This window comes from Vicugna pacos, chromosome 7, assembly GCF_048564905.1.
Source record: "Vicugna pacos chromosome 7, VicPac4, whole genome shotgun sequence".
Lineage (NCBI taxonomy): Eukaryota > Metazoa > Chordata > Mammalia > Artiodactyla > Camelidae > Vicugna > Vicugna pacos.
The window spans coordinates 14,322,710-14,350,293 of record NC_132993.1 but is presented as its reverse complement, the minus strand read 5'-3'; the positions used below and the strand labels follow the sequence as shown (position 1 = coordinate 14,350,293).

At 41.7% G+C, this 27,584-nt stretch overlaps 1 protein-coding gene across 10 annotated transcripts in view; it reads right to left on the bottom strand.

Moving 5' to 3' along the window:
- The window catches only part of DGKI (diacylglycerol kinase iota), a 261,990-nt gene that overhangs the window by 160,994 nt on the left and 73,412 nt on the right, over positions 1-27,584 (bottom strand). For 7 of the 10 annotated variants that reach the window (XR_012074228.1, XM_072964373.1, XM_072964375.1 and 4 more), the window contains 4 exons: positions 21,938-22,012; positions 21,321-21,419; positions 11,331-11,413; positions 9,434-9,494 (listed from right to left, as the gene is read on the bottom strand). Coding sequence is in view for 9 of the 10 variants with exons in the window: in XM_072964373.1 (XP_072820474.1) it covers positions 9,434-9,494; positions 11,331-11,413; positions 21,321-21,419; positions 21,938-22,012 (318 nt within the window). In the remaining variant the exon portion in view is untranslated. Of the gene's footprint in view, positions 1-9,433; positions 9,495-11,330; positions 11,414-11,996; positions 12,130-21,320; positions 21,420-21,937; positions 22,013-27,584 lie in introns of those variants that run through there. The other 3 variants (XM_072964374.1, XM_072964381.1, XM_072964378.1) reach the window with 2 other exon arrangements.

The window sequence follows — 27,584 nt, the reverse complement described above, 5'->3', positions numbered from 1 at the left end:
GAGGCTTTAAAGGGAGCAAAATAGAATAGTTTTAGTTTTCTTTAAAACATGCATGTTTTAATCCAGTGACCAGGGAACACAAAGACCCCTTAACTCAAGCAGTTTCAAAATGGCAGCTCTCTTCTAGGGAAAAGAACTATTTTGCACATGCTCTATCATATAAGCAAAACCAGACCCATTCAGATGTATGTCTAACTAGAGAGCTGCTTTAAAAGTCAGGAGGGTTTAAAATTTAGGGAAGTATATACAAAGGTTACAGCAGAAAACGTAAGATTCAAGCTTAGCCTGCATTTCAATTCTGGCTCATACTGGCTTTGTGACCTTGGTTAAATTATTTAACCTCACTGAGACTCATTTATCTGTTTTTCAAAATGGAGATAATAATACCTATCTCACAAGATTGTTTATAGATTAAACTAAAATGTGTATAAAGCCCTCAGTGTGGTGCGTGGCCCATGTAAGTACTCATTACATGGTTACTCGCCCCGGTATCATCTTAGAAATTAGTAGTGTTTTCCTAAATAGCCCGATATTCCCCTTAATGAAACATTATGAAAACATAATTATGGATGGATCTAGTACTTATTGTAAGTTTAGGCAGAAAATAGATACTTATATCCTAGAATCATATTCCTGTTTAATCTTTTTTTTTAAGATAAATAATAGTTTGGGTTTCGTCTTATAACTATTTAGAAAAATTACCCCAAACTTGGAAATAGCAAAAAGAAAGCTTGCATATCCCCACAATATCATTGTAGAGCAGTGTCACAGGCCTATCTAAGAACTTTATAAATGTAGGTTAACTGGACGATTTCTATCCTGTAGAGGCAGAAATATGCAGAAAATCGCATTACTTTAAAGGTTATGGTTCTATTCACCCTTAAAGGCATAAACCAATTTTATTTCAAATTTAGAAAAGTTATTATAAACTACATAATCGTCTTCCTCTTTTTCTCCAGTAAATAAGCTGTATTATCTTGCTGGTTCCTTTATTAAAAAGCTAAATTAATTTTTGGACATGTATGCATTCTAAATTTGTATAAGAATTTTTAATTTAAAAAATTGTACTTTAATAGTACATTCATTAAACACTACTATAGATAAAACACAGAACTAAGCAATTGAAATTAAAAGAGAAGTAAGCTAGACTGAGATCGGTAAGGCAGAAGGCCTGCTCTCCATGAATTTACCGTTAACAATCAGAGCAGCATACTGGTTACTTTCTATGTGCTAGTCCCTGAGCAAAGTCTTCTAATGAATTATCTTACTAAACTTCAAAACAACTCCATGACAGACACGATTTTCATCTCCATTTTGTGGATAAGGAAACCAAGACTTGAAAGGTTCGGGAACCTCCTTAATGTCACATCATTGGTGTCGTGGAGCTGGCATTCAATTCAAAGTTAGGTTTGTCACACACCAAAGGCCACTCTCAGCCGCTCTGGTGCAGGGAGCCTTTCAATAAAGAACTAAACCCAGTTCCAGACGTGGCCTTGTTAGAGCAGGCAGATAGCTAGATATGAGCAGAGAAAGGGGGACACAGGCCAAATGGCAGGAATTGGGTAGAAAGGAAGGGCACAAGCCAAATGCAGGAAAACATACATCATGTAAGCACCAGGGGTCCCTGGGCAGAGAAAGAAAAGCAGGAATCTTTGAGCTGATAAGGGGCCACACCTTTTGGCCTGGAGACCAACAAAGGTCAGAAAAGACAGGAATTTCCAGTGTCTGAATGTAACCTTTTGCTCATTATGCCCTCATTTCAATAAAATTAGCCTTGCAGGTCAGAAGTACCCATCATGCACCGACGCCAGGACCCTTCTGATCCATACTAAGTAAGGACAAAAATCCCTCCTCCCTTTGGGAAGATGGAGTTGGGATGACAGTCAGGAAATATGACCCCAAGCCCTTCCCTTCTCAATGAATATTCCGCCCATTCATTTTTACACCCTATGTAACTAACTTGCCAAAGAAACTCAGGGCAACCACTCACCTGAGCCTGCCCGCTCTCCCCTTGAGAGTGTACTATCCATCCTTTAATAAATCCTCACTTTACTTTTTTCAACCTCTACATCTTGTCTCTGAATTCTTTCTGGGACGGGACAAGAACCTGGAACACAGGCTGGATTCACCGGCAACAGCCTAACCGTCCCGGAGACAATGGCATGCACCTTTGGAATCTTTGGGGTGCAGGAGGAACCCTGGAAACTGCTTAATCAAATCCAGTTGACTTGCAGATTTATTAACCGTGGGGCAGAGAGGTCACGTTATGTGCTCAAGACTAAACCATCAGCAGTGGCAGCGGTGAGGTCGCGCTGGAGGTCCTGACTCCCATCTAAAACCCTTTCCCCGCCACGAAGACTGCTTCCCAGGATGTAAAACTTGCCCATTCATCAAGAAATCTCAAATTATGTTTACTTTCTAGAAAGGGATGCCACCATGTTCACCCAATATGGTCAACTAAAATCCCCGACCTATACAAGTGTCCAGGCTGGGCGATTCACTTCACACGAGTCCTTAGATTCCGACCCAGCACCATTAGTGCTTCTCTTATTCACAATCCCCCCTAACCCTGCTATTGAAGTAAAAGAAAAAAGAGCTGTTCAGGTGACTAGGCTACTGTTCCTGTGCTGCTAGAAGCACAGACCAAACACAGTAAAGGACGACACCCCTAACTAAACTGCAAGAAAGGGGTTTACAGAGCATTAAGAAGGACGTGAAGACTCAGAAATCCCAACCATCTGGGCTCACTGACTGCACATGCAAACAGCCCCGAGCAGAACCAGGGACTCTCAGAAATGCAGTGAAACGTACTGGAAATCTAACCCAACATCCCACACAGAGCAGGGGGAAGAAGGCAGTCTCTTTAACAAACTTCTCTGAGAGTCAAACGTGCAGCCTCCCCTTTAGGATTTGTACTCACAAGTCAGCCCATTTTCTTTCAGGTGGATTTAAATTGGAATTATGTTCCTTATGTTTATTTGAAATAGGTCTATCTTTTCTTGGTAAAGGTAATACTAGGAGTTCACAGTTTCAACATCCCATTTCACTCTAGGCACAACAATAGGGTAAAAAGAAATCTTCATGGGCCAGAAACAAACCAAGCACAAAACAGCAGAGGAGGCAAGGAGTTTGGCTTCTGGCTGATGATGGGGAACAAAAGTTCACCCCCTGCTGGCAGGAGACTGTGTATGAACAGGGCGGGGCTCCCTCCTGGCCAGTAGGAAAGAGGACAGAGGGGAGGGTGGAGAACCACTGCCTGAAGCCACAACCCGTAGAAAGCAGAGATGCCTCAGGGCTGTAGGGACAAAGCCCCTCTCTAGTAGCGGGGCCAGATTCTGAGCACTTGACACACCTGAAACACCCCGACCACGTGGCCTCAGGATGGGACGCCTTGGCCACCTACAGAGAACCTGACTCGGGTCTCAGGGTCCTGGGAACCACTCAACTACTAGCAAGGGATAGTGGAAGGACGCAGAGAAAGAGGGAAAAAAGCACACAGCCAAACCACCTCCTCTGATGCTGAGCTTACAGAGAGAAGTTCCAAATCCCAGGAAGAACGCTCATACGAAGGTCAGAGATTCACTCACAGCCCATGAAACATAAACAGCGCTCAAACAACTTTGCAATAAATGTCCCATAACTCCCACGAATTGATAAGGTGTCCTCTAATAGTCCTTTGATCAGTATAACTGTCCTCATTCAAGCCTTCTTAAGTTCTGTTCCTATTCTTTTTTTCTTGTTTCCTGAGAAGGCTGCCAAGAATCCACCTGAAATTGGGCTGCGTTTCCCCAAAATGGCAGGAGCCCTCAAGACCCTTTGATTCCTCACCATCTTCTTCCCCTCTTGCACTTGGCCTTAAGCATAAAAGGAAAACATACAGCTGATATGAATGTAAAGGAACTTCCCCTTTCTTGTCAATTGATTTGCTCTAAAAACATGTAGAGATTCTAGCTCCTTTTTCCAACAGCCAATTAATCCACTATTTAATTTTCCCTTGAATACAAGCAGATCATCTCAGTATTTCATTACAGTGTAACACCTGTAGTCATCAAAAGCCTCCTGCCTTTCACAGCACAGATTTTTGTGTGTGTCTTGAAATTCCCACATGAACAATCACAATGTTAGTAGGCTCATAGTACTTTGACTGAGGTGGGTCTGTGTCTTTGCACAACTCCTGAATAGTTTTTCTCATCCGAGAGCTACGTGATCACTACCCAACCACCAGCTTCCTGGGAAGGCAACACAGCACAGGGGTGCAGGGAAGGCACACAGCCGGAGGGAGCCCAGCTGGGTCTGAAGCTCTTCTCCATCACATACTGGCCGGGTGAGTTCAGGCAAGTCACTTAACCCAAGTTCCCCATTATGTGAAAAAGGATAACTCTTAGGAGTATTTTATCAATTAAATAACATGTAGAAACTGTTTAGCATGTGCCTGACAATGAGGAAATACTGAATTAACAGTAACTGCTATGATGGAGCTGTATTTTCCTTCTTTCTTTACTTCACCCATAAAGGTCCAATTCCCTAGAAGCAAAATGCCTTCCTTCTTCCTGTCTCTCCACTTAAAGTTGAGCCTCAAGTTCACAAATCAATTCCACCTTTGATTGCCCTCGAGTCATGAAGTCTTTCTTTCATAGACGATCAAAAACAGTAATAGCCAAGCGGTACCGCAGCAGAAAAGTGCCAGAGAGAGAGAGACAGAGAGACAGAGAGAGAGAGAGAAACTAACAGCAGGAGATATAAAAGACCGTGAGCAATAATCTGTGTTTCTGCCCCTAGGAGAGCGAAGCTGTATAAAAGCCCTTACGGCCCAAAGCTGTTACTGGGGGCTCTCCCTTCCCGGGAACCAGAACCTGCCCCTGAAGTCCAGACTGCAGGTTCGCGGGCAGAGGCTGCGTTTGCTGGGGCTTTCGCATTACCCCAAGCCATCTCCCCCAGCTCACCCAGCACCCCTTCAGTTAAAATTAATTAAATGCAACACACAGCACTTGGCATATTTTCCACCACAACAGAGGAAAATGATCTGGATTGGGTAAGGTCATTTTCCTGTCTTTGTGTTAGGAAAAGCAGGGCTGCCTGTCTAGAACACCAGGGTCCCAGGCTTTGACCCTGGGCAAAGCCGCCCAGCCGAGTGGCTGCAGCCGTTGGCCAATGCTGCCACCACCTGGCCGCGTTCAGCTGTCACCACCACCCAGTGTTCCCCAAGTGCACGTGGGGCAATGTTTGCATTCAGCAGTCTGCAAAGATTAGAGCTGGCTGAGGGGCAGAGAGGACCCTGCACTGACATTTTCTTTGAACACAGCCGATGCACGTGACATCTTCTCACATTATCTGCAGGCAGAAAAGGGACGGGTACTCATGTGGAGAAATCAAAGGAAAACGAGGGCACCACTTCTGAATTCGCAAAGATAACTGAAACGCAGCATTTGACAACTGGCTGTCCCTTCCTAACGTCCACTACGACTCTCCCTTTTGATATTTTTATATTTGCATTTAGTAGTTTACGAAGTCACTTTGTGTTAAAAAAAATGCTGAAAATCAGCCCTAAAGAAATGGAGATAAAAGTCAAGGTCTGAGCTTTTTGGAAACAGAATGTAGATCTAGACTGTCCGTCCCCTCATTCGCAGGGAGGGCTGCTGGGGGTGCACGGGGCTTCTTGAGAGGGGCTGCGACATGGAGACCTGAGGGAGAGGGGGCGTGCAGAACTATCTGCTTGTCTTTGTCAGTTAAAGGGAAATAATTCTTTCCTGCTGTGGCTGTGCTAAGGCAGGGCACAGGGTGCTTAGTTTTCTCAGCCTAGAGATCAAAGATGGGGCCAGCCCTTAGGGTACCTGCAACGATGTGACAACCTTGGAACCATGCAAACCAGTTACGAAGAGACTACACCTGGACGGTCCCCTGTAGCCACCACTGGCACCACATGGTGACAGAGTGATCGAAGGTGGCTGATCCAAATCTGAGTGGGGTAAGTTTAAAATACATGCTGGATTCTGAAGACAGTACAAATTAAGCACAAAATATCCCCTTAATGACTTTATATTGATTGCATGTTGAAATAATAGCTTGGATATACAGGTTAAATAAAATATATTATAAAATTAATTTCACCTGCTTCTTACTTTTTTAAAGTGTCTTTTAGAAAACTTAAAAAAACATGGCAAGTCCCCTTGAACAGCAATGGTCTACACTATAATAATGCCACAGCTGCAAAGACCCTTAGGGATCCAAACGTATCCCCTTTCAGATTTAGAACATCTCAAAAGATGTTAAGGAACCTGTCAAAAGCCACAGCAATAATGGCAGAACCACCTCTTCCACCTCCAAGTGCATATTGGGAGACGGACCACTCTGCCTCCTTGCATTTTTTTTTAATGGAGGTAATGAGGATTGAACCCAGGACCCCATGCACGCTAAGCATGTGCTCTACCCCTGAGATATACCTCCCTACCCTCTTTGCACATTTAATAGCATAAAAATAAAGAAAGTAATATTGAAGCCTAAGAATGTTTTCCCAAATTACTGCAAGATGTCTCTATATTAAATAATACTTTGTACACAAACTAATGTGATTAAGGGTTAAAACATCCTCATCCTAACCAGTCAAGAAGATTCCATTTCTGATTCCTCCTGTAATCCTGTCACTGTACCGCCCGAATTCTGACAGCCTCTGCAGTGATGGGTGCCCTCACTAAATAAAGGCCGATCACCTTAAGTCAAATATATACCCGGCACTCAGGAATTATCCTTCACCTGCCTAGAGACAACAGTTTTTCTTCATGAATCCCATCAGAGTGCCGCCTCTTTATACAAACTCTGCCCCTACTCAAAATGAAAAGTTTCATATGTTAAACTGATAAAATTAAAAATATCAATCACATATCTCGATACGTATTTCATAAATCCCATATAGCTTTCAAAAAACACCTTATTTCAATAAGGTAAAAGAAAATAAAACCTGCTTCTACATAGGGTATAAGATACACCAATTTTTGATTCTGGGCAATTGGACTACAGAGGTTATCACTGACAAAAATAATTAGTTCAAAAATATGCACCAACTCTAGGGGAAATGGACTATTTTTCACAGGTGTTGTAAGAGATCCAAGCATCAACGTCTAGTGCAGTTTTGAGTTACGTAGAAGAATGTGAAACCCAAAGTCAGGAACATAGATACTGTACCAATGAGGAAAAGATACCTAGAACATAAATGAAAAGTTATATTTAGCCTTGTGGAATACCCACTAATTATGGTATATTTAAAGAAGAGATGCTGGAAAAGAGGGGGTAAGGGAAGGAGGAGAACCAGGTAGTCTACCTGTCAAGAAGGTGACATTTAAGGCACCAGAGAGTATTTATAGAGATTCAACGCTATAATTTGATATGGTCATTAGAACTCATTAGCGTGGTACCAAGTCCCGCCCACTCTGGGTTTCGTCCCTGATGCTCTATTGAAACTGTTTTCTTGAAAACCACCAGTTACTTCCTAGTCTCCAAATCAGTAGTCCTTCAGTCTCTTCTTAAGGATATAATCACTACCTCTGTCTTGAAACTCCTTTTTGTCTTTTTCTTGATATAATAGTCTACCGGTGGTCCTTCTGCTTTTTTCTTTTCATTTCCCTTTTGAGAACTCTTGGCTCTGACTCCATAATGACAGACACTTCACACGTGTCTGGTCTCAGTTCTCTTCTCTCTTTGTCCTTTATGCTTTGAATTCCCATGTTTGTCCTTTCTGCTTTGAATCCCATGTTTCCAAACACTTTTCCTAATTGCAGAGAATGCCTCAGTACCACGTAACCCACAACACTGCTTCCTACACGTACCTGCTGAGTGGAGGAAAGGAAGACAGCAATGGGGACAGAGAGAGGTGAGAGGAGGTGCATGGGTAACAGGGAAGTCTGGAAGGTGGACACCTAATCCATGGTGAAGCCCAAGGTATGGAGGTAGAACAGGCCACCAGTGTGGATCTGAGGTAACGGTGACTTAAGAGGAAGAACTATGATTTCAGGACCCCAGCCACATCCCCATGGTCAAACATTTTTAGAAAAGATTGGGTTAAACCAAGTCATATAGGTTTGGCTTCTCTGCTGTAAGACTTTACACGAATCTTATAAGCTAATAACGTATACTAGAATCTTGAAGAATACTGAAAATGTTTTCATCTCCACAGAAAATCTTAATGGACCAGTGGAATCATTGTTTTTTTTTTTCCTGGTTGTGTTTATTACTATATAATGTGTATCCAGTACTACATAAGGGCTCGTGTGCTATGAAGGATAAAATTAGAAGATTTCATTGCTACCTTTGAGAATAAAACATCCTAATTAGGAAGATTAGAGAAAAGACAAAGATAGCTCATAATAAAATCCTAAGAGATCATACTCCAAATACAGAAGTAAAAAGACTGGACAGCAAAATCTAAATGTCACGATTCTCAATGATTTGTCTTTGCTAACTGTATCAGCCAAGTAGAGGGTAAACTGAGAAACAGATGAGACAAACGAGGGAAAATACACCTGTGATAGTCAACTTCAGGCTAGTTCTACCTTTTCTTCAAAAATGACTACAAAGGGGAGCAATCAGCGATCTTTAAGGCAAACCAATGCTGGTCAGGATGCCAAGGTCTATTTCCACTATTAAAAAAGCAAAAAGCAGTGATTCAATTGTGTACACGCACTTCTCCTCCATAGCTGGGACCAATTATTAAGAACAAATGGACGGGGGAGAGTATAGCTCAAATGGTAGAGCGCATGCTTAGCATGCATGAAGTCCTGGGTTTAATCTCCAGTACCTACTCTAAGAATGAATAAGTAAACCTAATTACATGCCCACCCAAAAAATAAACAAAGACCCAACCCACCCCAAAACAAACAAACAAAAAAGAACAAATGGATAATTTGTAACAAAATCATGCAAATATTATGCTATAAAATCTAGTGGACAGGCTTCTGGGCTGAAATTTATATATAAATCATGGTGTGTTCATATAATATATAAAGTGTTACAGTACAGTTATAATAAATGAACTTGAAATACATGTACCAGCATAGATAAACATCAAAAATATGATCGGGTGATTAAAAAGCAAGTTGCAAAATGAAAAAAAAAAAGAACAAATGGAAATAGGTCAGTTTCTATTTTTAAAAGAATTTAGTCATCTGTAATCTTCATTCTAATGATCTGACCGCATCCGACTTTGTGGAACAGGAAAGGTTACGGCATAGTGGAGGGAGTGAAACAATTTAGAAAGATCAAGTATGAATCCCTGAGGGCAGTAACAAAGTCCTTCCTAACCCTAGGGGCTTTGATTCACGTAAGAGACGTATGTCGTAGGGAAAGACTATGAGGTGGGAATGAAGAAAGAGAACTGTCATAAAGAAAACAAAAGAGCTGGAAGAAGCAAGGGCAAGAACTGGATTCTATTTCAAGGACCTACCGTTCCATCCCCACCACAGGCCAGAATTCGCAGGTTTGGTACTTTCCTATACAACTCAAGCCTGTAGAGGAAACAGAAGAAAAAGTAAACAAAAGAGCGTGTCCCTGGCCACAGCGGAGAGCCTTATTCTAACACACAGCAAAAAAGGAGCGGGGGCTGGAGGGTATCCACTGGAGAAAATGGATAATCACGAGGATGATTATGCCATCGAAACTAGTTACCAAGTTATCACAAGAAGACTGACTCCAACAATTGGGTTAGAGGTTGGCAGCAAACATCATTTTTAAATGGGCAACACTGGAACGGGATTTTAGGATGTCCTAGCGTTTTATTTCCTGTAATTCCTATTAATGTGTCAACTCACATCATTTTCCTCATTAGTGTTGACTTCCTTCCTTCCTTTTCTTTCCAATCATTCTCCTCCTTCCTTTCTCAGAGAAAATCATCATTAATCAAAGGTCCTTATATTTAATTAACTTTTCCTGAACCTGTTTATTTTTCAAACCTATGCTTCCCACTCTTAATCCTAGAAAACCTTTTTCAGAGAGATGGGGAAGGACAGCCCACTAGCATAATTACTACAGCACCCACAGTTTCATCTCCCTCTCTGCTCACTCACTAACGCTCGACCCCCAACTGATGGTCGTCAGCCCGAAGAGGGAAGATTTACTGAGTTTTCTTTATACTGAATTTGCCTGCTTCAAATTAGATCTTTCGCGTTGTCTCTTAAGAAAATGCAGTGATATTGCTTCTGCCAAAACGTTTGCTTAAGCAAACCCTAATGGCTCCATTCCAGAAAACATCTATTTAAATCAAGTTATGTTTTTTTCAAAAACAGTTCCTGTCCTGTCATTTTCTTTATAGTGATCTATGAAGTATCTACCTAAAGCCTAACTAAAATGATAAAGTCTTAAAATTAAACATTTAAAGGGCAAAAGCCAGGGTAGCAGATTTGTCTTAATACATCCAAACACAAAAAATATATAGAAGTCTTACAGCAAACTCTAGTGACAAAGTAGTTCATAGAGTAAGAGAATGACAATGGAAGTTAATTTTCACATTTAATGTTCTCTTGCATGCTTAAAATATATTTTATCCACTTCATACAGGAAGATAATTTTTCTAGAAATCATCTGAACTGGTGTTTCCTTGCCTCTGATATTGTTTCTTATTTAAAAATTAATATCCCTGAAGTTCTAAAATTTAGCAGATGATATCCGAACTATTTTATTAGATGGGTTTTAAAAAGGGAGCCAGACAACAGCAAAAATGTCCCTGCTCTTTCACGTTCCCCTCCACCATAGCAGACACAGGACACATGTCAACTACGTCTAGACTTCATTTTCATCCCTTCCAACAAAACCAGAATGAAATTTCTGAGAGGCTCCAACAAGGGATTAAACAGGAATTTAAATGCCTCTCCCACTCTGGCGTGGAATCCATAGGTACCATCAATTAATCACTCAATGGACACACACACAACCTCTAATTCAAATACATGAACATATGCATAAACAGATATGGCCATTCTCCACAAAGATACACTTACCTTCCCCTTCATGTACATCTCCAAAGTTGTACATACATAAGTAGAAAAAGGATGGATCCTTTCCCAGTTCAGATTCATGCATAATCTACGAGTGCCGAAGCGGCACACGTGCTAGGGGTTTTCTGCTGAGTTAATCACTGAGTGGATACGTGATGAAGGAAACCAACCCAATGAACAGGGAAGCATCAGATGATGTTTAAAGGGAGGATAGAACAGGTGAGACAGTAGATGAGAGACGGTCAGAAATACTTCACGAGGTAATTCAATAATAAAGCTGGATTCCAAAGCAGAACGTCCTTCTCACCCGCCTCAAACAGTACAGACCATGGAAGGTATCTCCTGACTTACGCATCTTTTGGTCCCTCCTGAGAAAGATCGAAGACTTGCCGTGGATTCAGGTACCACATGAACATCTGTAAGACTTTGGTTCCCTGTAAGGGGGAAAAAACGACAATAATAGAAAGAAATTTCCAAATATTAGCTGCTCATTTAAAGAGCAAAAATAAATCCTGTTTTAAAAAATAGTATCTAAACAGTGCAGAGTAGGAGTTTAAATCATGGGCTTCGGCCATTGAGATACATGGGTCGAATGCCTAGAGCAGGCTTGTCTAACCTGTACAGCTTTTGGCTTCATCAAGTTCAGCTCTCTTCTCTAATGCAGAGATAAGGATGCCTAGTTCACAGACTTGTTGCAAGGATTAAACGCGATGATGTTTGAGGAGCACAGGACAGTGGCTGGCATGCCTAAGTGCTTAGTGGTCAGTACCTATTAGCTTTCACCATCATTATTTAATGCATGAAAATTCACATAGGGAAGTTATTAGCCAGCCTCTGTAATTCAACATTAATTATTTTATTGTGCAGATTACTATTGTCTTTGCATAGTATGAAATATGGACAGTGTTAGCTAAGTGTGGTTCCACTGAAATGTGGTTTTTAACCACAGCAGAAGTATCAGAGGCTCCCCATTACTTTTCATATATAATTTCTCCAGTTAGTGCTGTCAAATCTTACTGTGTCGTTTTTCTCAATCTCCATATCTACGTCTGTCTGTCTTGTTCTCTCTCCCATAACCACTTTTGGAGTGTTTTAAATAATTGTAACATTTATGGAGATAATCATCATGGCAAATACAAGGCAGTTCATAAAGTGATCTAAGGGAAAAAGAAATGAAGGAAGAATATTTTAGTAGTATTAAAAAAGAGCTTTAAAATTGAGTAGGGTCCCTCATTTTAGGGCATTATCAACCACAGTAAATAGTATTTGATCAGTTGGGCAGCATCTGTCACTTACAATTATACTCTCTTTATTAGATATCATGATTGCTCTTTCTTAAAAATACTCCTAAGTTTGTACACCTGTGGGCTGTGTTGGAGAGGCATCTAGTATGGGAGAAATAGCACAATATCTGAGCCAGAGCTAACTTGGGTGTTCTAACTGGGTGACTATGAGCACTTACCATCCTCCAGAAATTCAGCACGTAAAACAGGGCAACGTCTACTTTCCAGGGTGATTACGAGAATTAAGTGAATCGGTAACAGTTACGTATCCAGCACAAAATAGTCCTTTGTAAATGTTAGTCCCTTTCTTTTTTTTTGCTGCTTGATAATCTATTCATTAAATTACACTTGAGGGTATGAGGGCCAAAGCGTAGTTTATAATTATCACATTGTTATGCCAGTTGTTACAGAGGCCAATGTAGGTCTTTTGTTCTGCATTTCATCCAAACCTATACTTTAAAAGTTCTGCTTTATCATGTGCTTGTTGTAAATTTAGGAATAACATTCTATCCTTAATTATTATAACGAATCCTTCAGTTCCACCAAATAATATATTTTGCTTCCTATAAAATTCAGACATAGATTTAGACACATAATAATAATTAAATACTGGATCATTCTCTTCTTCCCACACCAGGCTTTGGTATCAAGTCAGTTAGGGATTACTCCAAGCCATCTTTTATGTTTAACAAGTAACCCCAGAATCATTTTAATGACCAATCAATTTATAAAAAATTTCCAACTGCCTTGCCAGAAAATTAATTTTTCATTTTTTAGATTCCTAGGGCAATATGATTCATTGATGTTAATTACTCCTTCCTTGTTGTAACCTTTGGCTGTGGTAGAGTGCACACCTCAGTTTCAGCTTTTTCTCTTCCCCATACAATACTAGGTAATTAACACCTTTCAAAAATAAAAATAAAAAGCATTGAGAGGGTTTTTTTTAACCTTCAAATTTCTTTAAAGGTTTGAGTGTCCACACCATTTTAGTTTTTGCTCATTTTCAATTTGTGTTAATTGGAACACCTAATTATCTACATTTATCCTTTTGAGGAAGGGGTATTTTTTAAGGCTGGCAAGTTTTGCACCTCCCGCCTCTAGGAGGCACCACTTAACATTGCAGCCTATTGGAATGGTGCTCTCTGGAGTCGTGCAGGGGTAACGTGCATCATCACACACGGCTGTCCTATCAGAGTTTACATCCAGGCGTGATACAATTTCTTCTTTTGTAAGTAATCTTTCTAAAATATACTCATTAGCAAAAAAATGATGTGTCTGAATGAAAAATATTGCAATACTTTAAATCAATCTTGGTGGGTAGAGAAAAGAGGACTAAATTTAGGTCAGTTCTATAAAACTCTGCTGTTATTCCAGGGTAAGCCATGTTAGGGCTTTGACGGGGATAATTTATTCAATAGAATTGAATGGTTTGACAAAAAAGAGTAATGTCTTTCTTTCTCACTGGCAAGATTAAATCTACTCCATCATTACACAACTGTCATTCAGTAACAAGTTCCAGACACTCCCATAGTCATCACGTGCTATACGCCATGCACAAGCTGAACTTCTGTGCAAGGCTTGTTAGTTTTCTCTAAAGGAAGAAACAGTTTTACACATCAATTCTAATATACTCTGGGGAGGGTTCTCATACATATGGTTGGAGAAGTAATACCTCATTGACCACAGAAGTTTTTAAGATATTGTGAGATTGGGTTTTCCTAAGGAAGGATAAAACACTGTTCTTCCCAGCTCTAGGTGTTGGGGAACAGGGTGGGGCAGGATAAAACAGCTTCCAAGAAAATAGGGAGATAGTTCTAGAGGGAAATGAACAAGATCCATCCATTTTCCTACTATGTGCGTAGCCACAGTTTCAGGTGAGGGAATAAGAGACAGACAAGACAGAGAAGATCTTGTCCTTAAGAGGAAGCCCTCTGCATTATTCATAAAGGAAAATATAATGATTTGAGGGTATGGAGAATCAATTAAGAATGGGTCAGCTCCAAAAGCAGCACATCGATCGTCATTAAAGCAAGGTGCCTCTCGTGTAGGGCACGGGACTCTGTTACTAAGCCAGCTTTGGTTTATATCATGGGGGTACCATCTAGATCATGAAAAGAACTGTCCAGGCAGTAAGAAAGACTTAAGGATAAAACAGTGGAAGGAAGAGGTTAAGAAATCTCTTAACCCAAACAATCCCAAAGGAACACCTGATTTACTCAATAAACCTGTATTAAACCTCAAACTCTGTGCCTGGGTGCATACTCAGGAGCTCAGAAGGAGACCCACACAAAGTAAATTCGTTCACTAAGCATGGTAAATGCGCTGATGGAGATGCCTGCTAAGAAGTATGATAGGCTGGAGGAGATACTGTAAGCCCAGCTCTGGGGATAAGGCAAAGGCTTCCTTTGTATAGATTTGGAACTTTGTCTTGAAAGATGAGTAGAGTTAACCATTTCTTTTTATACGGGGTAGAGGAAGAAGTTTCAGCGTAAAGGCACAAGGTGTGTGAAACAGCAAGACATGCTATGGGAAGCCTATATTCCTCTCAGTCTTTGACCCGTGAGGCGGGGGCCGTGGGAGAGGAACCTGCCCGAGTGAGCTGCAGATGAAGGCGTGCAGGCTAAGGAGCGCAGGCTCTGTTCTGCAGGAACTGAGAGTCACTGAAGCGTGTTACTCAGGGAAACTGGACTACACGTGGATACATCAGTCTGATCACAGACCAAGGAGCCATCCAGGCCCCAGACCTATCAAAGGTGCTAGGTGGCTTGGTTTAGTCATTGCTAATCACTGACGTCTGTTTCTCCAAAATTCACCCTCAATATGATGGTGTTAAGAGGTGGGGCCTTTGGGAGGTGGTTGGGTCATGAGGGTGCAGCCCTCATGAATGGCATTTGTGCCCTCATAAAAGAGACCCCAGAGAGCTCCCGTGCCCCTTGCACCAGGTGAGGACACAGTGAGAACATGGCTGTCTGTGAACCAGGAAGCAAGCTCTTACCAGACACCGAAGCTGCTGGTGCCCTGATCTTGGACATTTAGCCTCCAGACCATGAGAAATCGAGTTCTGTTGTTTATCTGCCACGAGTCTGTGATATTCTGCTATAGGAGGCTGAACAGATTAGGATAGCTGCCCCTACACTCTCACAATCTCTCAATATTGTGACTTGGAAAAGGGGACTGTCCACATATTTACCGTTTAGTTGTTTTAATTCCACATGTTGAGGCTGGCTTGACATGAAGGTCTTGAGATTGGACTGTGACATGTGCTGATACTGACTGACGGCCCTCACCCTCCTTCCAGCCTTCTAAGCTTTATGAGTCTAAAATTTTATCTAAATATAATGATTCTTGATTTATCCTCAGGTTGAGCATCACAGAAAATAACTTCTTCACTGAGGCAGAAAAAGTCCGGGGACTCGGACTCGCAGTTACTTAGTGTCTCCTCCTCTGCCCCAATCTGGCTGACTTCCCCTGGCCCGACTTCGGAGGGGTGACAGTGGTGTGAACTCGGTCAGTATGAGCCTGTCCACGGATAAAATATCCCTTCCCCCTAGAGCCCCCTGATGAGCTCCTGGGGAACTCCAATCTAGGGTCCAACTCAGGCCACACCTGGACCCTGGGATTTCACACTGAACAGTGTGAGCTCCCAAGGTCTGGACCGCTTGGCTCTCAGGACTGGCTGGCCGGACTGACTCCAGTGGTCAGAACACCTGCGTGCAGGGAACACAGCCAATATTTTATAATAACTTTAAATGGAGCATAATCTGTAAAAATACTGAGTCACTATGCTGTACACCTGAAACTAATATAATATCATAAATCTGCTATAGCTCAATAAAAAAAGAATGCCTGCCTAACTGTGAATTTATAACCTATATCACTGGAAGAAATTCATGAGAGCGCATGGAGGAGACACAGTGTGGAAGCAGAAAACACTGAGAGACATCAGAAGGGCCCATAAGACTCAGGTATGAACATGTTAATGAGTCAGGGGCGTCCAAGAACAAGAATACGTTTTTTGGTTAATGAGGAGATAAATGTAAGAGATGGGGCCTATTTCTCAAGCCCTCGGGTTTCCATGCTGAGGAGGGGATCGTGCGAGAGTAAAGCTTATCTTTCCTGTCCTATCTTTTCCACAAGAGGAGACACTCAAAGTTGGTCCTGTGGTCACTGCCTGTTCCCTCAGATAATTCAGGTCCCAACAACAGCAGTGCTGGCCCCCTCTAAAGCTTTGCACCACACCCAGGAACATCTCTGCCTGAAGAATGTTAGAGTAACAGAAGCAACTGTTTACAAGAAGGGATTGTTTTAAAAGAGGACATAAAGCAGTCCCTGTATGTGTTCAGCTCAGTATGTGTCCGCCAAGTGTGGGGAAATTTCCAGACACATAAAATACTGCAGAAAGGAAAAATCAAAAATCCAAAAAACAAACTATAGATATTTTACTTGCCAGCAGATGGCAGTAGAGTCTAGTAATTTAAAGAACAGACGCTTCAGCAAGTCACCTATTTTTTTTTTTTTTCTTTTAAGTTTGAAACCTAAACCCTCAAGAACAGGAGAGGGGACTGCTTTATATCCAGACACAGATGAGCAGAACAAGTCAATTACTAAAAGGCAAAAATCAAGATTTAACAACAACAACATCTTTCTCTATTGACCGCAGTAAACTCTTGCTCAGCAGAGTGTGGTCTCTGGGCAGCAGCGACGGCGCAGCCAGGGAGCTTGTTAGAAAAGCAGGACCTCAGGGCCACCCCTGAATCAGAATCTGCATTTTAACACGATCCCCAGGGGATTCTTACACACATTAAAGTTTAAGAACGAAAGTCCATGATTCTCAACACGGGCTACACAAGAAAATCACCAAGGAGCTTAGACCAGTCAAGGGGGCCTATCCTCGCGGGCTCTCGGTGCGAGTGGGGCAGACATCGCTGTACAAGCTGCCAGGGTCATCCTGATACGCAGCGAAGGTTAGGAACCACTTCTAACCTAAGAGATGAGGCTCCTTAAAGATAGTAAGGATGAGCTAAGATGCTATTTTTCAAACAGGAAGATAAACTTCCATCTCAAATAAATTCTCACCCACTGTGCTCCTCACACAAGAGCCAGGTCAGCTCAGGGACCCTGAAATGGCTCCGATGACACTTTCCTCAATGTTACTGGAATCATCCGAGATGTCTGCTAACCGCTGGCGTTCCTGGGCCACCCCCCAGACCTGCTGCCATCAGATTTTACGGGGTAGAGCATTTCTAACAAGTTTTCTTTACACAAAAATTTAATTTGGAAGTCACTGGACTAGAAGAAGGGAGTAAGAGTCACAAATTCAAATAGAATTTAACCGAGTGAACACTAACGTTGGGCTGATATTTCCTGAATGTTCCTGAAACTGAAAATTTCCAGATAAGAATTCTGATAAGCAGGATTTCAAAGGCTCTCATGACTGAGGACGTCAAATAAATACAGAGGTCATGTTACTCGTCTCAGCTTGTCTGTAAGGTAAATAAAAGTGAATGGGCTCCCTTCCCAAAAAAGAACATCACACCGTGTAAGGTTTGAGCACAGAATGCTCCAGGAGGAACTCCAGGTGAGAAGGGGTATGTCTCCTCCGCTGTCTCCCCATCCTGGGGGTCACCTGCCTTGTTTCCACTGCCACCCTCTGTTCTGCTCTGCCTCTTTGTCTCAACTATGGCTCATCTGGGTCAGAGAGAAAAAAGAAGGGGGGCAACAGATGGAGCAAATGAGACTCGGGAGCGGAGGAATGAGAAACTCCCTCCGATCCCGTTTTGCCAAATGGAATGGGTGGCTCCATCCTCTGACCCTGCATCGTCCTGCTGCAGGTACCTCATCACCTGCCATATTAAGGGCAGGTTACAGCCACACTCAGGAAAGGACACAGGAGTCAGGTCATCCCTGACGTTGACTCTGTCCGGCTCGCCACCATCAGGCAGTCAAAGCTGTCCCATCCTAAGACTGAAGAAGGAAGCGTAAATACATTAAGCAGCTGGAGGTCCATTTGAATGATTCTAACTGGACGTAGCTGTTTGGATTCCTTTATAGCTTTCCCAACATTTCACATCATACTTGTATTTATTAGGCTTAGGAAAGAACTGTACGATATAGAGGAGCTATATAGAAATTTAAAGCTACGTAATATTCATTTTGATTTGGTTAGTCATACTTCAAGAATCCTAGATACTCTAGAGGTAACATCATTAGGGCGATGTGTTCACAAGCCAAAGTGCATAAAGTGACAGCAAACTCACTAAGCCTTTTGTTTCTAATCACTGGCTATTTTAAAACTCTGAACCCTCACTGTGACCTCAAATTCCTCAAACACATTTCAACCTCTTTCTCAAAGTAATTCTTCCCTTTCCCGAAAATCTACCAATAACAAGGCCACTTTCCAGATAATCTGTTGGAAGATCTTGATGCTTTACTTCCCTCTGCGTATCCCATTCATCCACCTGCCTATCTATCCATCCATCCATGCATCCACCCATCAGTCCACGTGTCCAGCCATCAGTCCATCTGTCCACCCACCCACTCCATCGATCTATCCCTCTACCTGATTTATGCCTAAGTGAATAGCCTCCTGACTTACACATGTTCTCCATGTTTCCATCATGTTATTCCTTTGGTTAAAATATACTTTTCAAAACTAAAATATTTTGAATGGCAAAAAACTCGAACTTTCATTGTATCCAAATCCTCAGCTAAGTTTTAAGACACTGCTCCATAAATTCATTCCAATCTTTATTCACATTTCTAATCACTTAATCTCCAAGCCTGACTCACCATATTGTGCTCAAAATGAATCCTTTTCATCACAACAGCCCTTCTTCTACACATCTGCTTATTAAACAATCATGCGCCCACCACTCTATGCTGTGAACTAGAACTCACAGGCTCAGAGGTGCAGCCCCTAGAATTATGGAGCCTGTATCTTCGCAGTACAGATGCATATAAAGCACGTACGTCACAAATCACACAATATGGGTGTGTGCTAAGGACTATGGGAGCATAGTGGACAGGGCAATTAATTTTGAGCAATAGCTCAGAAAAGTGCTACTGAGCATTAAAGGATGGACAGGAATTTGACACAATAGAGAGAAGAAAGAGGGCATGACTCCAGCTTTCTCTCCTCCACATAACTGAGTGATGTCCATCTCCAGTTTCAGCCACTTCCATGACACCATTTCCTTATCACTCCCAAGTCACCTCTGAAATGCCACTGCACTTGCAGTCTGATCCACTCAATTTAACACTCACATAAAGTTAATGTTGCTTGAATTCTTTTTCCCATTTGCCCCTTTTGTATCATTAACAAACAAGACATCCTTAGGAAATTCACTTAAGCTTCCTTGAGCTGTTCTGTAGTTAGTGAAATAAAAAACATTAGACCATCTCTGAAGTCCCTGTCTTTAAAAATTTATACAGAGATTGGAACAGGAACAGGCTGTATCTTAACTGAACCAGCCCCTCCTCAAAGGCAGAGATCACCTGCAATTTTCTAAATGCCCTAGTAGAAAAGCTTATAATGATTTAAGAAATGCGTTTTATATAGACTGTAATGATAAAACATATCTGACATCAATTAGCTCAGGTGGCCAAAATCATGGAGTCAACTACATTAGCTGTGCTCTGTTCCATGGTCTCCAACCCTAGTTAGGCTAACGTTTGAGACCAGACCTAGAGGGTGGGTAAGATTCAGGGCAAACTGAACCTCACTCCTAAGAACCGCCTCTGCAGCTCCTCCTGCCGGGCCAGTCTCAGGATCACCGTGATTACAACACCAAGGTCACCATTCAGCAACTCACAAGAGCAGGATGATGAAGTAGGTTATTTTTCTGCTTACGACACATTCCTTTCCCTGTTCTCTACAATGTTAATAGAGACTTTTAACACAAATTATGAAGAATTTTGAAGGAAGGAAGGAAAGGAGGGATAATATTTTCTTTAAATTACAAGCTCTCATAAGAGAAGCTTTACTATAATATGTTCTGGAAAATGCCCATTATCTTTATAATAAGAACATCGTCTTGGACTATTGGGCCAACCTGAATTATATGACTCCCCTGCTCACATGGGGTGACTAAAGAGTTTTAAAGTTGTTTAGCATGACACTTCAGGAAATCTTGCCTCAAAATGTAAAATGGGCACTTAACTTAATGGACACAGGAAATACTTTATCATCCAATTTCACATGAAAGTTACAGAAGATCAAAGCTCAAAGAGAACTGATAAAAGTCTCAGAGAGTGAGAAGAGAATTAGATGAGGAGACAAAGACCTGGATTCTAGAGTAATTTTTTTTTTTTTTTGGTGAGGGGAGGTAATTATGTTTTTTTAATGTATTTTTAAAATTAATTTTTAATTTTGTTTTATTTTCTAGTGGAGGTGCTGGGGATTGAACCCAGGACCTTGTACATGCTGAGCAAGCGCTCTACCGCTGAGCTATGCCCTCCCTCTAGAGCTATGAACTTTAGACATGTCATTACATTTAACTTCTCTAAGTCCATTTCCTTATCTTCAAATGGGGTTGATACTAATCATGCTATCAAATTTGGGCGAAGACCAAATGAAATCTGTGGAAGGTGATACAGTTTTAACAGCCCTGGTGGTGTCTGTGGTTCACGATTATCATGCATAATAAATCACTGTTCTCACTTTCCTCTCAAGATGCGGGAAAAGTAGTTGAGTCCAAATTACAATAGAAAGAAATAAAGATAAGTTCATTAAAGGCTTCCTGACTCTAGGAGTTGACAAACCTCAAATATATTCACTAAGAGAGATTGTAGAATGACTTTTCTTGAAACTCTGTGAGGAAAATGTTAGCAGTTAGGTTTCTGAGCACCTCTGGTACAGCCTGGCGTGGACGGGGAGGGACAAATCATGGAACCTCTGGGTTTCGCGCTGCCTGCCATGGGTAAAGCTGTCTCCCACTGGACAAACTGGTGGTCTTCCAGTGCTTGGGGCCCTAGGTGGTGCTGTTTCAACTGGTGTTGGGAATTGTGCTTTCAAGAAAGTATTGAAGCTTCCAGGTGAAGCTCGAGAGAAATGACTCACCTGGTTGCCTCCACTCTTGGGGTTCACAAACACAAGCAAGGGCTTCATGAGTGGAGAAGAGATGGGTTTTATCACAAAAGGACGACCTTTGTTTTCCTGCTGAAGGAAGAAAGCAACAATATTGATATACATCTGTGACCTGAAAGGCAGGCCCAAAGCAATGAAAGTGAGAAGTTACCAGCAGCCCCCCACCCCCTTCCAAAATAAAAAAAAAAAGTCAAAAACACCTGCATCTGGTTTCAAAGGACTTACTCTCAATAGCACATCCTACATGGAACTTAGAGAAAAGTATCTCCACCAATAATTTGCCCCCAAGAATTAAGCCGTGCTTTTGATTTTCTTCTTCATACTCTAAGTGTTCTAGAAACATTCACTTTTATCTTCATCATCTTTGGGATGAAACTTCCACAGACAATTGCCAATGCTCTGACTCTGAACTGGTAAGAGGTTATATGTATACAAGACACAGGCAGAATTCCAGTGTGGCTAGAGTGTGGTGAAGGAAGGAGTGGTAGGAGGTATGAATCAGAAAAAGAACCTTGGCCAGACCGTGTCAGACCGAGGAGGCTACAGAAAGAGGGATGCACTGCGTTGGACCATAATCCTCAAACACTTACTTCGGCTCCTCTTTTGCTGGCTTTTCTTTTAAAGCTTGTTCTCTTCTTCTTGCGGTTTGAAGCCTTCAGAGAGTTCTGTAGGGAAGGAAGGAAACACCTGAGTTCGGGGGCAGACGGCCCGCGCGCTCTCCCATGCAGAACCATGTAGAGGTGGACGGCGGCACATGCTGGCGACGGCATGCTCTCATGCTTTGACACTTCCAAGCCACTGTTCATGGGTAAGCCACAGACAGAGATCCGTCGCGTGCGTCAGAGGAGCGACCGACTCCCCACCACACGGAGAGGCAGGGAGTGAGAACCCTGGAGGCTCTCATGGACTCACATAACAACACATGTTATACCTGCCAACCCTCCCAGTAAAAATGGAAGAATCCCAAATTCTCTGAGGGGCTCCAGTCTCCCGCCCAACCAGGTCCGTCTCCCGCCCAACCAAGTTCAAGTTCATCTCCTGGTATGGAGATCACCTATGTGGAAATGTAAAAAAGGAGGCCATTTTTCACGTTTTGCTTTTTGTTTTGTTTTGTTTTCTGTTTACTTTGAGGGGGGGTGACCTGTTCATAAAATGACTCAACCCCACTGGAACTTTATGATCCAACTCTCCTGTCAGCATTCATGGCTCAGTTTTAAAGTGCAAAGACTCACCTTAAGTTACTTATAACAGTAGAAAGGCAGTCACTGCTCCTCCTTTCTCTGGCTAAAGACCCATTAATTTAAAAAGTCTTCCCTCCCCTGGTAACTTTGATTTTTTCTTCTCAGAGAAGTGTGTCCAACTTGTTGAAACAAAGTGACCAAATTTACCTTCCCTGTCTTGATCTTTCTAGGGATTTTATGGACCACACCTTTGTGACTACTTCAGCTAACAATTTACTCTTAATATTTGATACAAATGCTTTGAGAAGAACCTCTCTCAGGAGACAGCCCCATTTCACTGGTTGAAGGCAAGGCAGAACCAGACTTAATTAGTGCAGAACCAATAATTAATTAGATTGCCATCATCACAAAGGTAAGCTATTACTACCACATCATAGATGTTTTACAAAATGTTTAAATCCTGAAATACAAAATTCTTAACTTAAAAATTGATAGAAGTATATACAAATGCACTGCTTGAGCAATTAAATGTTTCCAAACAGCTTAAATATTTTTCTACATTTTAGAGTATTTTTCCTTACAGCATTGAAAATAAACCTTAGTCTAGAGTCAGATATTAACACATCCAGATTAGGAAGACTGGAACTACTTAGCTTTTATTTCACTTTCATCTGGACCACGGGAAAGAAAAAATAAAAGAAATTTGTGGCCTGTGCTCACCAAGGATGAAGGAAACTTTCTTGCACCGCCATCTGCCTCAAGGTTTTCTTCCCCCATCAGATTAAAAGTCTCCAGGTTCTCTGAGTCTCACCAGAAAAGGGATCCAGAAGCTCAGGGTGTTCTGGATTCCAGGTTATTTCTCATCGCTCATTCTAGACTATGTTCCTCCAGCAAACAGATCTCCAAGTTTCTGAATTCTTCTTTCAATGAATGTACTATCATGTCCCTCTTTGGGAAACTTCTGCATTCTTCAATTATTTGCTACATTTTGACTACTTTCTGTTTTATTAAAAGGGGAGAAAAATTACTTGGAACCGTTAAGTGTTTAACCGGCCAAATGATCCAAGGAGAATGCTGTGAATGATGAGACTGGCAGAAGCAGTATCTACCTGATGGCAGTTAATGATGCTCTGAATGCTGATACCTGGGCCCCAACAAATATTCTTATTTGTTTGGGGGTGAAGCCCAGGCAAAGACACTTTTTAAAAATAAAATAAAATTAAAAAAATAAAATACAAATAAAATAAAATTAAATTAAATTAAAAAGCTCCCAAGGCAAATTCTAATGTGTAGCCAGGGCTGAGAACATCCGCTGGAAGCACAGAGGGCAGAGAGGAGACATACATGGTGTGGTAAAGCAGAACATCCAGCTGAGGAATGTGAGCTGTGGAATCAGACAGACCGAGGGTACCTTCTGACTGTCCCTGTTACTAGATCTGTGACCTTGGCCAAGTCAGTCGAACTTTCGAAATAACAGTTTCTTAATTTTAAAATGAAGGTGTTAATACCTACCTCACAGGACAGTTGTGAAGTTTAAACGAGAAAAGGTGTGTGAAGCAGTTAGCTTGGTATCCATCCCATGATAAGCACTTCCATAAATGTTAGTTGCCTCGTCCACAGCTGTGCATCCCCAGCACCTAGCATGAAGGCCTGGCACACAGTATGCACTCAAATTGTCGTTGAAAAAGATAAATCAATATTTTTATAGTTCACAACATTGCCTGAGCCTTTCCTGATCCTGAAAAGGACCTTGAGGGAGAGAGTCCTTGTTTCCTCACTTCTTTGTTGTTTTTGTTCCTTTACTGCCTGGAGCAATGCAGGACATCGAGGGCTTGCAGGAACACCCTACGGGCCTTGGTTCTTGACAGGACTCAATAATTAAACCCCAAGAGATAGTCTAATGGATCAAGCTAAGGCTGTTTCCTAAACTTGCCTGATCACAGAAATCACAGCTCTTGAGGTGATTCGATGATCAAATATGTTTGGGAAACAGGTTAGAAAACCACATCAAAATAAGGCTGGGTGTCTGAAAACAGAGCAGGCGAGGAACTCAACTCTAATAGGGAACTGACACACAAAATGGCTTTTTTTTTTTCAAACACAGATACAAGTGCTTATGAGCCTCACCAAGCCAATTGCATCTGAAGCCTTCTTCATCTCACAAAACAGGAGGGGCAAAGATCAAGCACAGCGGGTGACTTACAGAACGTGGACGCTTCTATGTGAGCTCTGAGTGAGTTATGGCCCTAGGGATGGTCCAATGGCAAGAGATAAGCAGTATGGAATTTCACCGCACACCTCCAAATTCCCGACGCTTCCTTCTCTTCCTGTGTAAATATGTATCTCTGTCTCAATATAGAACTTCTTTTAGAAGGCAGCATCATTCAAGGAAGAACAGAGGGATGTGAAGGCAGATCTGGGTTTTGGCCATGACAAATCACCTAGGGCCGTGAATCTACAATATCGCTCACCCCGCCTGGTCGGTATTGTAAGAGTTAAACAAAACAACATGCTTTTCCAGAAGGTAAAAATTGTACCAAGTCATTATTGTCTAGAATTGTTGGTGATACAGTCAAGAAACCTTTAATACTTGCCCTGTGTCCTAAAACAAAGCACCCCTGTTACCAGGGGCAGCGAACTCAGTGAGACAAAGGGTTCACTTTGCAAGTTCAATGCTGTTCAAACAGCGAAATGTTGTGTTCTCCTTTGGATTTTTACATTCTCCTGATTCCAACAGCGTTCACCCCTGCACGTTCTGTGCCCGCTCTTTCGTTAAAAATCCCAACAAAAGAGAAAGGCTTTTTGTTTCCTGGTACCAGGTATTGGAGCAGCTTTACCTTGCCACAGAAATAATTCCATCACCAATCTTTACCATAGTTATGGCTCCTTCCTGGGATGTTAAGAAACCCTGTGGGTGAATTACTCAACTGTGAGTGAAACCTAACTGCCTCTTACTACTCTTCAGGGATTTCCTTGGGCGATGGGCTCACAAAGGACCAGTCAAAATAACAGATCTAAAGAGAAGATCTCTCACTTCATCATCCCAATTGAAGTCTTCCCCCATCATACACTGGTCAAAACTCTGATGGATAGTAAGTGGGAGAGTCGTGGACTCTGTCTGTTAAAGAGCGTTCTCCCTCTGCCCTGCCCCAGCTGGACCACTGCAGCAAAGGTGGCTGAGAGGACAGCTAAGTAGAAGAAGAAAGAAAACTCATTCAAATATTAAGGACAGGGTCTCAGCTGCTCCTCAGGTATATTTGGCCAAATCACAGCAATTATTACTTAACCTCTAGACTTGATCAAAGGAAGTCGCTTGTGCAATTTTGAGAGAGACTGTTGGTCATTGCTATTACATGTCTTGGGGTCCCCAGCATTTTAAGATTATCCAATCATAAGAAATAAGGGCTGGCATGAAGAAAGCCCACATGAGGCTAAGCAGGAGTTGGCTGTGGCATTTTCATAAGTAGACCATTAGAAAGAATATAAATATCTATCAGTAGGGAGTTGGCTTAAATAGATTGTAAAATATCCATAGTATGGAATGTATACAGCAGTTTAAAAGGGAGTCAAATCTATATATATTAATATAGATGTTTCCCTTAAGATTTTTTTTAATTAGGAAAGCCAATATTAAAGCTGTTAAGTGTAGAATGATGTTATTTATTAAAAACACACACCTCTAGTCTTCCCCTTACAAATCTAACCCCACAAAAACTTCATCTCACCCAGGTCTTGCTCCATCAGCTCCAAGTACTTGCACTAGTATTTAAATGTCTTTTGTTTTTTGAGGGGGAGGAGGGCGGTAATTAGGTTTGTTTATTTAATTATTTTTTTAATGGACGTACCAGGGATTGAGCCTAGGACCTTGTGCATGCTAAGCATGCACTCCACCACTTGAGCTATACCCTCCCCACTAAACATCTTTAACTTGTTTATCTGGTCAAAACATTATCCTCTAACATTTTCAGTTCAGAGAAGAAACACAGACTTTAAATCTGTAACTTTAAATATAACTTTGACTTTATATCAACAGAGTCAGGCTTGGTTCCTGAAATTTGGTTTTCTTTTCCTTTTAATTCCTTTCAGTCCTCTACCTTCCATTATTTCTTAACCTCTAGGTCTCTCCAAATAACCTGGTGATGAAATCCAGCAAATCATCCAGGCAGCCCTCATTTCCCCTACCATCACAGTTTCACCCAGCTCTGTTCCCTGCTGGTCCTGAAGTAATCATCCACTCAGAACCAGCCATCTTTTAACAGAGAAGGAAAACACACAGTTTAATTCCACCTCTGTACAACCCACTTCTCCTGACCATTATACACTCAGCAGATTTCCTTTCCTCTTCTTCTCTGGAGTCGTTTAGACACAAGCATCACAAATAAAGCCAACTTTATTTGATGATCCCTCTTAACTGTTGCTCTTGGTTTGTCCTATCAACATGCACTGTCCTTTCTCATCCCTCTGTCTAGTGCCCCCCTCCATCGTTCAAGACCAAGCACAAATGACATACTTTCCATTTAGCCTAGGCTGCTCTCTGGGACTGAAGCTGTCCAATCCTGCTCCATGTTTCCATATCTTAGGTGGCTTCCCATTCTCCATCTTAGACGTGTAGGCGTCTCACTGACCAGGGCTGATTCAACCACTCTGTCTGGCCCCTTCCTCTCACCACCCTATATAGACATAGGGTGGTGAGAGGAAGGGGCCAGATCTCTCTCTTCTATAAGACGCACACTGATCAAAAAGGCAAACCTTCCTAGACATCTGAAAGCTACTGCTTTACTAAAGATTTACACGTGGCTGAAATCCTCCCCAGAATCCACACTCTGACCAATGGTTTAGATGGTTGTGTCTACCTTCCCCACTGGGGAGTATACCCTTTGTAGACATCAAATGAATATCTGATTCATCTTTGGACCTCCCATGGCATATAATAGCATCTCTAATGTGGTTAATTAAATGTTTCCTTGATTCAATTCAGACTATCTTATCATTTTTAAGCAGTGTCATAGAATACAGAAATACATAGACAATGGGGGAATAGATAGATAAAAATTCT